Source organism: Sander vitreus, chromosome 16 (genome assembly GCF_031162955.1).
Source record: "Sander vitreus isolate 19-12246 chromosome 16, sanVit1, whole genome shotgun sequence".
Lineage (NCBI taxonomy): Eukaryota > Metazoa > Chordata > Actinopteri > Perciformes > Percidae > Sander > Sander vitreus.
This window is the reverse complement of record NC_135870.1, coordinates 4877294-4892795: the sequence shown is the minus strand read 5'-3', so window position 1 is coordinate 4892795 and position 15502 is coordinate 4877294. Positions and strand designations below refer to the sequence as shown.

General features: G+C 39.0%; 1 protein-coding gene across 1 annotated transcript; it reads left to right on the top strand.

Moving 5' to 3' along the window:
* Nucleotides 1–510: 510 nt before the first annotated feature.
* Nucleotides 511–14918, top strand: LOC144531300 (kinesin-like protein KIF2A). Its single transcript, XM_078271358.1, has 20 exons — nt 511–585; nt 1476–1570; nt 3428–3547; nt 4284–4338; nt 7114–7227; nt 8341–8441; nt 8518–8613; nt 9111–9165; nt 9338–9500; nt 9581–9671; nt 10167–10230; nt 10322–10413; nt 10567–10709; nt 10816–11020; nt 11121–11231; nt 11352–11419; nt 12141–12282; nt 12540–12641; nt 13117–13252; nt 14154–14918. Exons 1-20 carry the CDS (start codon nt 525–527, stop codon nt 14237–14239), a joined length of 2100 nt encoding a protein of 699 aa, XP_078127484.1. The 5' UTR covers nt 511–524; the 3' UTR covers nt 14240–14918.
* The last annotated feature ends 584 nt before the right edge of the window (nt 14919–15502 follow it).

Below are 15502 nucleotides of genomic sequence, written 5' to 3'. Positions count from 1 at the left end.
TCTTTGAGTGTTAAAAAAGCGCTATATAAATAAAATGCATTATTAATATTACTAGTATTATTATTTGGGCTCTGCGTAATTGGGAAGCCATTCCTGCTGTTACATTAGTTCATGAGTAATAATCTAATGATATAATATATAATATGAATATATAATGACAGACCCAGGGGACATTTTTTATAGCCTACTTTTAAAACTTTTCCTGATTATACTTACAAACTTATACTTGAGTAACTTTTTTTTCAATGCAGGACTTGTATTTAACAGAGTATTTTCACAGTGTGGTATTAGTACGTTTACTAAAATTAAAAGATCTGAGTATTTTTCCACCGCTGCTAGTAACGTTACAGAAGATGCTTCTTACTACTTCACCACTCGCGCATGCGCAACGGCTCCCTCTGCTCTCATCCTGCCTCTCCTATGACTGACCGCTAGTGACCTCAGTTTCTGCAGCAGCAGCACACAACTTGAGACAACACACGCACGCACACGCACGCACACAAAAAAACAACCCACGAGGAGAGATGGCGGGTGTATTCGGAAAGATCTTCGTGGGCATTTACGTGGAGATAAAACGGAGCGACGGTAGGTAGCTAGCTCCTCACACACAGACACTGACACCGCTCTCCATCTGGCGGGTCTGGGTGCAACGAGCTAACGTTACCGCTGTTAAAAACGGTTAAAACGGTTTCTGCTAAGCTAGCAAGCTGCTACATCTTTTCACCGTTTTAAAAAAAAACGTAGAGTAAAGTGTTTGCGCGAACATAAATGTTTTATGTCATGCTACTGTCGACTGTCAGTTAAGTAGACACCGGCTGGTCGGCCGGCCAGGGGAGCGGGCTGCCGGTCCGTCCACCTGTGCGGCTGTCTGGCCAAAAAAATGACACCTGCTCTTCCCTACCTTGCCCTGGTTCCTCTCCCCTCTCCTCTGCATCATGGCTGTTATCCCTCCAGTATGCATGTTATTAACCGCACCAACCTGCACTGCATCATCCAGCAGTGGCCTCTGAATCCTGGGCTGAAGGATAGCTGCATGCAGGGGGCCTCTCCCCTCCTCTGGCTGGCATTAAATAGCCTGCTTTAAAAACAGCTTTGTGCTCATTTTTTTACCATACAAATGTGTGGATAAGACTGCCAAGAATCTAATCGAACAGCCAGTAAATGCAGCTCTTGAAGTTGTGAATGATAGTGGGAAAGTCTTCATCATCATCCATCATGAGCCACACCCATTAGCATCTCAGTATCCTTATTTTAGTGTCAAAATGTGACTCCAAAATATTATATTTTTTATATTTTCTTCCTGCATTAAATTATCTGAAAATGATCATCTCAGCTAGAGATGTGTTCAGCTCATGGTGATTTGTTAATGTCTGCCTCCTGTATATGAAAGGCTAAAGCAGCAAATATCTACTCTACAGTCCCATCATGCAGCACTGAGCAGGCCTAGCGTCTCTTTACGTCCTCTCTCTTTGCAGGACGAATACACCAGGCGATGGTCACATCACTGCATGAGGACAATGACAGTGTGACAGTGGAGTGGATCGAGAATGGAGACACCAAAGGGAAAGAGGTATAGCTGCCACTAACTTCCTGTATTATGTACCTCTCTTACGAATTCCTTTCTGTCAGTTCAGTGGTTCTGGAAAATAAAGTGTGGCTAATGCCTAGCAAACACTAGAAGACACTGAAAAAGACTAAGGTCTGACACAATCTCACATCTAAAGACAATCTGTCATAATGTCACTGAGTTTTTAGTCACAGACTAAAAGATTATACTACCATAACTTAAAACTTAAGATAATATCAAACACGTTTGATTTTGTCGGAACGTCAAGACAGGAAAGAGATTGACTTAATACAGCTCGGACTGAATTTTATGACCACCTTACCCCAAATGATTGAGACAAGGAAAGCGCCCGCCCAACTCTGTAGCAACTCATGATTTCATTCCACTCGAAAAATTGTTTTGTGTTAGGTCAGATTAACTTAAATTATCAAACACGATAATATCGCAGATATGTTTTTGATAAGAATATACACTGCCGTTTAAAAGTTTGTAATCTCCTGCCACAAAAGCTTTATTGTGTCCAGTCAGATGTCTGAGAGTACTCCTCTACATGTCTGAATGCTTTTTGATGCTTTTAGGTTGTGGAAAGTCCTCTTTACAAATAGATGTGATTTAGTTTTGTACATGGAGAATAAAACACTGTACTATTGTTCAACCAGACTGACAACTGAAAGGGCAGAGAGAGACAAAGATCCCTCTGAGCAACAGTTGAATAAGAGGAGAAGAAATCAGGACTCATTTGGTAAAATGAAAAAGTATCTACTGATACCAGCCCTAAACGCAACAACGCGGGTACATGCGTCGGCATCCATAAAACTGACCAACGCTCTCCTCTAAAGTACATTTTCAACTTTCTAGTAAGGCTTTGCAATTAATTCTCTTGTGTACAGAAGGGGAATTCAAAAAGTTCAAACGGGAAAAGTAGTAAGGGAAATTTCACAGTTCAAGGTGTTTTCACTATTTTTTAAGTTCAATATATGCAACATTTTTCCAAAAGTCAATGAGTAATCGTGTTAAATAATCGTGATTTCAATATTGATCAAAATAATTTTGATTGAGTATTCCATAATCGAGCAGCACTACTTTCTAGTTGTAATCTCTGTTCGGTCCTGTCTGTACTTGTGTCGTTACGGACCTGTCTGAACTAACCACCGTGGACTCGCCTCTTCTGACGAGCTGTGACATTTAGTCCACGAAGGTCTAGGGTTTATGGGAAATGATGTTCGTTAAAGGCAGCTAAAAAACATTTCTCATTGTTTATAAAAAAAACTACCATCCTTATCTCTAAACATATGAAGCGAGCTACACGACATACTGTAGATAAGGCTCTGTTCCAGGGCTGGATGTTTAGTTTTTATTAGGGGTGTGCAAAAAAATCGATTCACATTCGTATCGCGATTCAAGCTCTACCGCTTCAAAATCGATTAATAAAATTCCAAAAATCGATTCATATTTTTTAATAAAAAAAAAGAGAATTATGTTTTTTTTTTTTTTTTAAATTGTATGTCTACTGCAATCACATGGGAAAAAGTAACTACATTTACATACTGTGAATCGTTTTTTTTAATCGAGAATCGTTTTTGAATCAAAAATCGATTTTGAATCGAAGCTTGAGCTTAAAAATCAATATCGAATCGTGACCTTTTCTGAATCGTGCCCCCCTAGTTATTATAATTGTTACAAATGTCAGTGGGATTTTGAATGAGGTTTTTCTGACCACTGGAACAGAACCTGGAAGTTCTGGTTTCACTTCGGCTCTCTATACACAGGTCTCTCTTGCGAGAGAGATCTTGATCTGAATAAGATTAGGTTGTTGTTGTTATAATAATAATATCAATCTTTGTCTTGTTTCTGCCTCAGATTGATCTGGAGAGCGTCTTTGCTCTGAATCCAGATGTTGTTCCTGATGAGGAGATACCACAGAGTCCTGAGGCTCCTCTTCCTCCCTCCAATGCTGCCAAAACCAGCAAACTCCCCAAGGTCTGCTCCTCATTATCAATCCTTTTCTAAGATAATACATTACAATGACATGTTCTTAGATTAGTATTCATGATTGTTCACTTTCTTGTCAAGGGTACAGGTTTGGTTTAGACTTTGCTAAAGACATTTTTAGGGACAATTTGTGCTAACTGCCATAATGATTTTAGCATGTAATTCTCTATGAATGGGACAGATACCCACTGTTGTAGGTCTTTAATCTTGCAGTGTTATTGAACAGTGTCTCAGAACTCAGTCTACTTTCAACTAGAGATGTTCCGATACCAGTATCGGTATCGGCTCCGATACTGCCTAAAATGCTGGCATCGGTATCGGGAATTACTGGAGTTTATGCACCGATCCGATACCACGTAATAAAGCCCTAAAGAAAAAATACGTTAAAGTAGTTTATTTATGTTCTTTTTCCGTTATAACTGACTGTTAAACTGGAGAATAAAAGAACGTTCTGTGGCATTCATGTTTCACAAAGAGTTTAACCTGAGCCAGACTGACAACAAAGATAGAAATCATATCACATCCATACAGGGATAGTAGTATACAGTTCTTAAAACATAATAAAATATATGACACACTGGTATCGGATCAGTACTCGGTATCGGCCGATACGCAAGTTCAGGTATCGGAATCGGTATCGGGAAGCAAAAAATGGTATCGGACCATCTCTACTTTCAACTCTGTAATGTTTTATGGTGTTGTCTTTTTGTTTTTATATTTTCAGACCAAACGGACTACAGCAATACCTAAAGCTGAGAATCCTCCACGGGAGAATAGAGGTATGTTTGAGTTAAATCAGAGGTTTTCAAACCGACTTTCTCCCGTGCTTAGTGTTCTTTAAAACCCTTAGTGCCTGATTGCCACAATTTGTGTTAAAAGCAGAGCTGTATAGTAACGAAGTAGAACTACTTCACTACTCTACTTAAGTACTAAAAGGCTGTATCTGTACTCTACTGGAGTATTATTTTTTTCTCCTACTTCCACTTTTACTTGAGTACATATTTTCGATGAGTTTAATACTTATACTCCGATAGATGTTTTTATGTGCTGCATCGTTACTGTTGTGAATTCCTCACGCCACGGAGACTGTGTAGGTTAGTGTGTGTACGTCAGTTACATACGCTAATTTACGTAAGAAATCCCCGAGATCGCGTTGTGTTTCTTTTCATTACGGTTGCCCGTTCAGAAGTCAGAGACGAAGTAAGTTTGTTCTCTTTCTATTTAGCTATTGTTGCAGCAGATGAAGCTGTTCCTGAGTTGTTTGAGTCTGCAGTGAGTCCTGAATGTTAACCGTTTGACCCTGTGAAGTGAAGCTGCTAGTTTATCTGCACTTTGCTAGCTTGCTAACTTTCCCGTTCATCACACATGTTACTAGCTAGTGTGTGATAACTTTTTTGGGGGCTTTAATCGTTACTGTGCTGGAGAGGATGTTTATTTTACTTGCACAGTGTGATAATTGTACATTTTATTTCAGTATTTGTTAATATTTGTTATTTTTAATATAATTAATATTTGTTAATTCCTTTGGCTACAGCCTTGGCTAAACATTTGACATAATATAAACAATATGATATTCAAACTTTTGACTGCTTTCTTGAATAACTAAATAACACAATACTTGTACTTTTACTTTCAGTACTTGAGTAGTACATTTTAAAATAAACTACTTGCAATACTTAAGTACAAAAAATGTTGAATACTTTAGTACTTCTACTTAAGTGTGGTGCTTAAAGAGCACTTCTACTTCTACTCAAGTCACTTTTTTGATAGAGCTACTTTTAGTACAGTATGGGTAGTCTGTATGGGTCTCTAGTACTTTATACACCTCTGGTTAAAAGTCATACATCTTCATAACTCAGTCAAATCTGGACACATAGACATGATGCTCATATTTTTAGATTCAGTGTGACTTACATTTTGTGAGGACATCATTATCTCCGCTGCTCATCACAAATTTATGTCAATGGATCCGCCTAGAAATCAAGGAAAAAAAGACATCAAAGCACAGATCGTTGCTGATATTCTGTTTTTTTTTTGGTTTTTTTTTTCTGGTTTTTTTTTATGAATTGTAAAGGCTAGGCAAAAATAAGCCTTGGGCTTCAGCCTATAGATCCAATCACAGTGGCCCAATCCCAAACCCACAGACCCACGGACTTTGGTGCGTGTTCTCACGAAATTCGTAAGGGCTTAGGGTTGTCCCAGTGTCGAATTTCAAAGGGCGTGAGGGTTTGAGTACACACTTACCGAGCCCTTTCTGTGAGTCTGCATCGATGCAGACTTCACCAAAGGGTATTACCCACAGTTCTAAACGTTGTGACGTTTACCGCGGAGACCATGGGGGAAATCCGGAAATTACAAAGGTAAACAACAGCACGACACACGACCACGGAACACAGACCAGCCTGTTGTCCAGCTCGTAAAACAAGAGTTTGAAAACGTGGAATCAGGCAGCCGTCTCCTGTGCCTTGGCCGTGTGGAAAGCAACAGACTTAAAATGAAAATTCCCAAACCGGCAAGTGTCAGCAACATCTTTGTTATTAAACATCGCCAATGTAACATGTGATCTCGTGAAGTGCTGTCCCAATCCCATTTATACCTATCTGAGCCCATGTGGCCTCACACACTCACTCACTTAGCACCTGAGATCAATTAAGTCTGTGAGTCTTTAGTCCTTTGGGATTGGGCCATTGTTTGTTTACAATAACTTCCAGGTAGAAACCTCCTGCGTCCCGTACAGACAATTTAACGGCGCTGACTCAACAGAGTCGAGGAACAACCGGATACACTCTCATCTCCTTCATCTAAAATGCATATATGCTTTCACATATCAACACTTTGACTAACCTTAGCTTGGAGAGCTAATTTGCCTGTTGGGCCACAGACAATGACATCAACCAAACTAGCAGTCAGTTCGACCAGCGGTGAGATGTTGGTGTTCCTAATGCCAGATTTGGCTTAACCAAAGACGCTAGCAAAGCAGCACAGTACAGAAAATAAACACAGCAGAGACATCAGACAGCTCGGACTACATATACATCTTTATACGTTACAGTTACGGCTGTAAATGACAACAGAAATAAATAAACAAGTTTGCAGATTTCACATCTCTTCACAATTCAATCAACAGCTATTTGTCTCCCCGGATGTGATTTTTGTGTTTGCACGATGTCACGCTGATTCAGCCTATTCCATTTTCAGTTATTAATTGTGAGTTATATTGTGTGAAATGGACTGGTGTAAACATGTATGATAATGTTTTTGTTAGTTCCATATTCGTCTAAATTGTAGTGCTATCTTCATTATAATGTAGAACAAAATAAACCATTTATTCATTCAAATGATTAAAATAGTCATTTATTTTTGGACGATTGACTAATGGATTAACTGACTAATCGTTTCCGCTCTAAAGAAAGCCAAAACTATCTGCATGAAAAGATACCAGTAGATTTGAGTGGAAAATATTATATATTATACTGTATAGTTTGTTTGTTTGTTTAACTTGCACAAATGCATGACTATTATCTCTATATTTTCTGTTTACTTCTCAGCTGCAGCGGTGGGAACCACCCGGGCCCGTCCCAGCCAGCAGAGCCAGGCTGCAGAGCCGCCCCCCCCAGCCATCGCTCCCCAGTCTGCACTCAACCAGTCGCTGCTACAGCTGCAGAACGGTAACACACAGCCTCTCCATCTGGATCAGACATGTCCGAGGTTCAGTCAAGTCCAAACTACAGCTAAAACAACAATTTGCAAGTGAAAAATATTTTAGTAAATCAAATAAAAACTAGGGCAGCTCGATTATGAAAAAAAATAAATCATAATCCCAATTTCTTTGGTCAATATTGAAATCCTGATTATTTAACACGATTACTCATTAACTTTTGGAAAGATGTTGCATTTATTGAACTTAAAAAAAAACCCTTGTTGAATACTTTCCTTGTTGAACTTTTTCAATTCCCTTTTCAGAACACCAGACAAAATAGGAGTTTACTTGCAAAATGTAACGTTAAAAAAAATCTCTTTTTCTAAATGACATTGTTTTTGTAATGTTAGGAGCTAAAAATCAAAATCACGGTCAAAACTTGATTAACTGCACAGCCCTAGTGTGTTGTTATTTTCTGGCGGAGGGTAATGTTGCAGAGGCCACAACCAGTGATGTCATGCTCCCACACAGCTGTGAGTGCGAGGGCGTCAAAGGCTCTTTCACAGTCGCTCACTGGCTCGGCTTCTGGATTCATACTACAGCACTTGTTTTAGTTTCCAGCTGTGGATGTTTCAATTAGCATAAATGTACACTGCTATTGAAATATAAAATATGTCTTCAGATTCAACACTCTAAGCATGACATTTGAAATCCAGCAGAATCACGTCTAACAATAAGTCTGGAGATTACTATATGTTTAAAACCAACAATGAATGTGAATCTACAAACAAGTATTATGCATGTATGCGAAGCCTGATATATTTTATTCTTCAGTGACGATAAAGCTCCATCGTTGTCCAAAAACTATTAACATCCAGTGGCGTAAGAGGTATTTAGAAGCTCTTTATTTGTTAAAGTAACAAAATGAGAGTGTAAAAGTCCTGCTTTTATTTTTTCTAAGTAAAAGTGTGATTATTATCAGTGTTATGTACTTAAAGTATCAAATGCAAAAGTACTATATTATATTATTATATATTCTTGGTTTGTTGCTTTGGAAACATTTGACTATAAGTAGCATTTTCATGTAGTATTTGTAAATGAATTACTTTTTGTTGTGATTGTTTTCCGCCGTTCTTTCCAGCACGGAGGAAATCTAACTGTGTGAAGGAAGTTGAGAAACTGCAGGAGAAACGGGAGAAGAGACGACTTCAGCAACAAGAGCTCAGAGAGAAGAGGGCACAAGTGAGGAGCAAACCCACACACGCATAGGTTTCATTTGTTAGTTCACTTGTTACTTTTGCTTTTTGTTCCATTTCAGGAGGTGGATGTCAATTTACCAAACTACGAAATCATGTGTATGATCAGAGACTTCAGAGCCAGTCTGGACTACAGACCTTTAACCAGTAACGACCTGGTGAGTCTGGTTTAGAGACGGGTTTCCAGATTCAGTTAATACAAACAAGTGAGGGTGTCCAGATAGTTGAGCAGTGATTTAAGTAGGGCTGCACAATATATAGTTTTTTTAATCGTTATCGCCATATAGATAGATAGATAGATAGAGACTTTATTGACAATTGGGGCAATAACCATATCACGAAAGGCTGCGACATATCGCAAAAGACACTGGTTGAAAGAAAATGTCAGTAGAAAACTGCACATGTAAATGTCACTTTTTTTAGAGGATGATGCCTTTTATATTTGATTTGATTTATTGTTTATCTTGAACAATCAACAATGTTGCAGCGTGGAATAAGTTTATTTTTCCAAATTTACAGCTACTTGAGGGGAAATAAATGCATTAAATGTCTAAACTCTTTGCAATGTCTGCAACATGGTATGCAGTACATAAAGGACTGCATGTCTTGAGAAATGATGTAAAGTCCAATGTATCTGTACCTTTTGATGTTTCAGATCGAGGAGCACAGGATATGTGTGTGTGTACGGGCGCGTCCACTCAATAAAAAAGGTAATCGGAGTAGCTTTATACAACCGATGTGTTTGGACAGAAAGCAAAGCAAATTTTATGCCTCTAAAAGTCGCCTTGTCTGAACAGTTTTAATAACTGCCATCTTTTTGTAGCGTACGTTTACGCATTAACAGCAATTGTAATAAAAAGGTCTTTGTCCACGTCTCCGTAGAGTTGACAATGAAGGATTTGGATGTGATCACCATTCCCAGTAAGGACGTGGTAATGGTCCACGAGCCGAAGCAGAAAGTCGACCTGACCCGCTACCTGGAGAACCAAACGTTCCGATTCGACTACGCCTTCGATGAGAACTCCACCAATGAAATGGTTTACAGGTACAGTTTTTCTCTATAGAACCCCAAAATGTTCAATATGGAATATATAAAAGACGTTTTGAAATAATGTTCTCTGTCAGGTTCACTGCTCAGCCGCTGGTTGAAACCATTTTCGAGCGGGGGATGGCGACTTGTTTTGCTTACGGGCAAACTGGAAGTGGAAAAACACATGTGAGTGCTTTGATTTTTGAATGGAACTAAAAGAAATGTAGTCAGGGTACCCCCAGGATTCTTCAAGTTAAACTGAAGACTGTTAAAGACCTTTTTTACACCACTTAAGATGAAATTTAATGTCAACTTTACAGCCATATAATAGAAAATCCGTGTGGATTTTAAGTCCAAGAAAAGAAGTATTATCGAGTAACATTACCTGAATTTAATAAAACATTTATGTGAATTGTTTGTACTCAAATAAGATAAAATTAATAATATATTTGTTGCATGCTTATGCTATGAATCTAAAAAATACAAAAATAAGTGAATTTACCCACACAAAATATTTTTTTATGACTTTACAGCATTTATTTAATCCTACGAAAGGACAAGACAAAATGTAATACTGTTAAGGCCTAAATTCTTAATTTAATTTAATTTGTAATACTTCTAAGACCCTTTGGGAACCCTGTTAGTGCCCATTTCCTGTTTTAACTCGTATCTTCGTTTTAGACGATGGGAGGGGACTTTTCAGGAAAGAACCAGGACTGCTCTAAAGGGATCTATGCACTGTCTGGTTAGTTTCTCCCATAACTCTACAGGATTCTCATTGCTGTTACTGCTTCTGACTGAATTTTGAAGTCTCTATTTTTTCTTCCCTTGTGCAGCCAGAGATGTCTTTCTCATGATTAAGAAACCAAATTACAAGAAGTTGGATCTCCAAATCTTTGCCACATTTTTTGAGATTTACAGCGGGAAGGCAAGTGTCTTTTAACACCTTTATTAATAGATTTATTTAAGAGGAAGACTGAGTTTGTCTTGTCTCTGACTCTTTGATGCAAGCATAACTGACCAAAAACTCCCTGCTGCATTTTCAGTCCTGAACCTATTTGTGTTTGTATTTTAAAATAAGGTGTTTGACCTGCTAAACAACAAAACCAAGTTGCGGGTCCTGGAGGACGGGAAGCAGCAGGTGCAGGTGGTGGGGCTACAGGAGAGGGAGGTGAAGTGCACAGAGGACGTCCTCAAACTCATTGAAGTGGGAAACAGCTGCAGGTAGGAGACCATCGTTTCAATTAAACGGCAGCAAGAGCAGAAGTTTGTTCTGAAAGGTTTGGACTGGTCCTCGAGGATAAGCTTTGTGTCTCTGCGTCTCCTTCAGGACCTCTGGTCAGACCTCGGCCAACGCTCACTCTTCTCGGAGCCACGCCGTCTTCCAGATCATTCTCCGTCGGCGGGGGAAGATGCACGGAAAGTTCTCCCTTATTGACCTGGCGGGGAACGAGAGAGGAGCCGACACATCCAGCGCGGACCGTCAGACTCGCCTCGAAGGAGCTGAGATCAACAAGAGCCTGCTGGCACTAAAGGTCTCCTCCTCGGTCCTTATCAATCAAAATTGCAGTCGTCTAGGCTAACTGCCACTGATGATGTTCCGGTCTGTCTGTCTGTCTGTCTGTCTGTCTGCAGGAGTGCATTCGAGCGCTGGGCAGAAACAAACCTCACACTCCGTTTAGAGCCAGCAAGTTAACCCAAGTGTTGCGAGACTCCTTCATAGGAGAAAACTCCAGAACATGCATGGTAAGACAAAAGCAAAGCTGTGCATATATTATTGTACCTCCCGTGGACGAATGCATCATTGAAAATATAACTGTTTTCAGTTAACAGTTTTGTTGATAAATATGGTGTTTGCCTGCACAGATTGCGACCATCTCTCCTGGAATGGCGTCATGTGAAAACACCTTGAACACGCTGAGATATGCCAACAGGTAAATCAGATTGTTTCTTTTTTTAAAGCTTTAAATTACATTAATGTGAGAATAGTTGCAAAGCATAATGTGATCCTCTCCTGTCTCCTCCTCTTGGGTTTGGGTTTTTCTGTCTCTCTCCTGCCGTGTTTCCAGAGTGAAGGAGTTTGGGATAAGTCCCTCAGACATTCCCTTCTCCCAGAGCGGAGGTGGAGGGAGTCGCTCTGAACTCTCCCCTACTTATGAGTACGATGGATTTACTACGTCTTTCAAGTTACCACCACGTTGTCATATGACATTACTCATTAAACCACTTTTTGGTGCTTCCTGTCCCAAAGTCACTTAGAGCTATAGAAATATATCCCCCCCCCCCCCCCCCCCCACCCCACAGATTGACAGAGTGGGGTTGCAGCTGTCCGTGTACTTGTTGGCTGCGGAGTATTAACAAGCCTTTACAGTAGGTTGATAATGCACGTTGGCCCAACATCACTTGTTAAGTTAGTAGAAAGGATAGCTTTTGCCTTTTTTATTTTATTTTTGCATTACCAGTTTTATTTGTTGATGTTGACCTGCTTTTATTTTATCCAGGCTTGCATGCAGTCAGTCTGTTGTGTGTGTTGTTTCACTGAAATGTTTTGAGCATTTTCCCCAGCAACATGTCCTTATATTGTATGCAACTACCAACCTTTTTGCTACATCGGATACCTCAGCAGTAGTTACAATAGTCATATTGTTATTTCAGGGTGAAGGAGCTCACGGTGGACCCTTCAGCAGCGATGGACATCCACCAGGGAGGACATAACCAGCTGGAGGTGCTGGAGGCTCAGTGGGGGGTCGGCAGTTCTCCACAGAGAGACGATCTGAAGCTGCTCTGTGAACAGAACGTAAGACAAACAGATACTCATTCCCTCGTGTGTATGTAGGCTTGATTTAACAAAGCAATTAAAGGAAAGGTCAAGCCTTAAAACAATACTCACATTCCCATATGTACATTTAAACAGTTTTTGGTTGCCGTAATCATTTTTCCTGTTCATACTGGCCGTTGTAGAGAGCCACACAGTTTTTTGGGTTCCAGCAGACTGCAGTCCATCATGTCACAGTGTCACTGATGTAAAAACAAACATGGCCATTCTCTCTGCAGGAGGAAGAGGTTTCCCCGCAGCTCTTCACTTTCCATGAAGCCGTCTCTCAGCTGGTGGAGATGGAGGAGCAGGTTCTGGAGGACCACAGGGCCGTTTTCCAGGTACAGAAGATCCTTCAGGAATAGAGGAAGCTCAGAAAAGTCAAAGAACCTTATTTTAACGTGCAAAGTGTGCAAATCCATCGATCAAAATGTGTCTAAACCCTGACAGATACTGTAAGAATCAAAAACCTACAGACATACACACACACACACATACATACATACATACATACTTTATTCATCCCGATGGAAATTTTAGGCATCCAGTAGCTTAGACAACCATAACACAACAAACACATATATCACACATACATAAGAGTAAAAATAAAAATCACTCACAGAAATGCAATGACCATGATAAGGATATAGATCAATACAGACTGTTTAACCATATTTACCATATATCTAATGTCCATTTTAGTTCATATTTAGGGCAAATGTTCATTCCCCTTCTCTTTATCAACTTGTTTTTTTTACATTATAAAGTTTAAACAACACAGAAGTGTTGTGTTAAAGCTGCAGCGTGTCCTTACAGGAGTCGATCCGCTGGCTGGAAGACGAGAAGGTGCTTTTGGAAATGACGGAGGAGGTGGACTACGATGTTGAATCATTTGCAACTCAACTAGAACAAATCCTGGATCAGAAGATTGACATTCTCACTGAGCTGAGAGGTAAAGATCATTTGTTCATCTGGTTTGTAGAAAAAGTGAGAAATGGCATCACAATTACTCAGAGCCCAAAGGTACACCTCCACAATCTTTGTTTTGTCCAACAGTCCAAACCTCACCATTATTACTAAAACATTACAATTATTTTGGATTAAAAAATATCAATCAAAATTGTTTTCATTTTTTGTCTGCCAATCAATGAATCCAGTGGTTCCCATTCTTTTTCTGCACGACCCCCCCCCCCTTTTGTAGATAAAAATATAAAATATTTTCAAGCGATCATGGCCAAACGATCCACTATCATCGAGAAGGGGACAGTGCAAATGAATAAAAAGCATGATTTTAAAAGCCGATTCAAAAGGCTATTTTTCATCTGTCCCTGGCCACGATGTTAAAAAAGGCTTTTAAATATTGATACATATCTTTAAGATGCACCTTTATTTTGAAACTTCAACTTTATATTTATTCTTTTTTTAATAAAAAAGAATAGTTTGTTTTTTCGTTTAAATGTTTGGAACAGCTCGGTATTAAAATTGTCAAAGTATATTTTAGGTGCTTTTTGTGAGTTGATATAAATGTAACTGATTGTGTTAAATGGGCTTATGATTATTGTCTCATATCCATCGCAGTCCCCTGAAATAAATCAAAATCCAAACCGTATCATGGCAGACTTGTGATATCAGCAAATTGTTGTTCAAAGAGTCGATATAATATTGTATTGTGATAAAAGTTGAGATTTACACGTCTACTGAATAAGTCTTCAGTAGAAAGCGGCATGAGAAGAAAAGACTCAAGTACAAATACCACAGATTTGTCCTTTTAAGTGCAGTACTTGTACAGTTAACTGTACTTAGTTACACTCCACCACTGGTAACCTGTGCTGTGAAATTCTCTCCTCTTTCAGATAAAGTCAAGTCTTTCCGCTCTGCACTCCAGGAAGAGGAGCAAGCTAGCCAACAGATAACCCCGAAGAGGCCTCGTGCACTATAGAAACACATCAAATATATGATATTTCACTGTAATATTGACTTCAGAAAGGTGAAGGCCTGCCGCTGAGGAGGTCAAGAGCTGATGTAGCTCAGCTGTGGTTTTATGACTTACTGTCTCCTGTGCGTTTGGTCTGTCCTCAACCTCTTTACTGTACAGGCTGCCATCGCTTCCCATCATGCATCCGTCCATCTGTTAAACCAAAGAGCAGACCGTCTTTGCTCTTTTATCCCTCTGTGAAATGTATTTATAAGGTTTTGTATGTGTGACAAGTCACAAGTGCTTCATTTTAAAACAAAAAAGCTGAATAATTATGTTTAAAATACATTTTTATAGAGTCAAATCATAGCTTATCCTCACTTTGGCCAATTTTATAAACAACTTTTGTCATTTTGTGCAATATTTGGAGGATTTTATTCCTGTTCGTCCCTCATGTTACAGCTCAGGGTTGAACAGGGCATGTGGAGTTTGTGTGTAAAATGAGCCACTGTGTGTTTGTGTTGATACTGTATGTAATATATGTCTGATTGAGAGAATCTTAAAACTAAATTAAACTTGCATTACATTAAATGGCCTGATGGGGGCACTATAATCAAAGACAAAGCACTTGTTTTCAGTGTTCCATACAACAATTACTGAAACAGTAATTTTTCATTTGCCAAAATAAAGAAACTCTACTTCTTGTTGCTGTACTTATTTATTCTGTAAACACGTTTAAATGTTAAGATTATGGTGTATTTGTTACTTCTGACAGACTTTATTTATTCACATTTTACAAACACTAGAGTTCATAGATTCAGATCTTACATTTTTCTGTTTCTATTGTTTTTTAATCATGTGTGGGAACTTATTAAGAGCTCAGTGATTTGCAGAAAATAATGTTTGGCAAAATAGTTAAATATTTTGTTTTTGTCTCTCAATTATTTCCAAGTTTAATTACTACCCTGTCTGTAGTTCTCAGCCCAAATTTGTTCGATGTAAATATAAAAAAAAAAGGTCTCAAAATATAGTATCTAAATATCTAAAGTACCTTTACCGTCTTTTTTTATTGTGCAGCGGACAGAATATTGTACCTTAAGAACTGCGATAAGTGTTTTTAAAAGACCTTCCGGCCGTCTTTAAAACATCGCCGGTTGATTATCATTAAAGATCCTCTATACCAGTGGTTCTTTATTCAATAATGTACCCCATTTGAATTGTGTTTTTAAGCCAAGTACCCCCTGACCAGCGATAGATTTACTGAAAACATTTAAATGAAATGAAAAA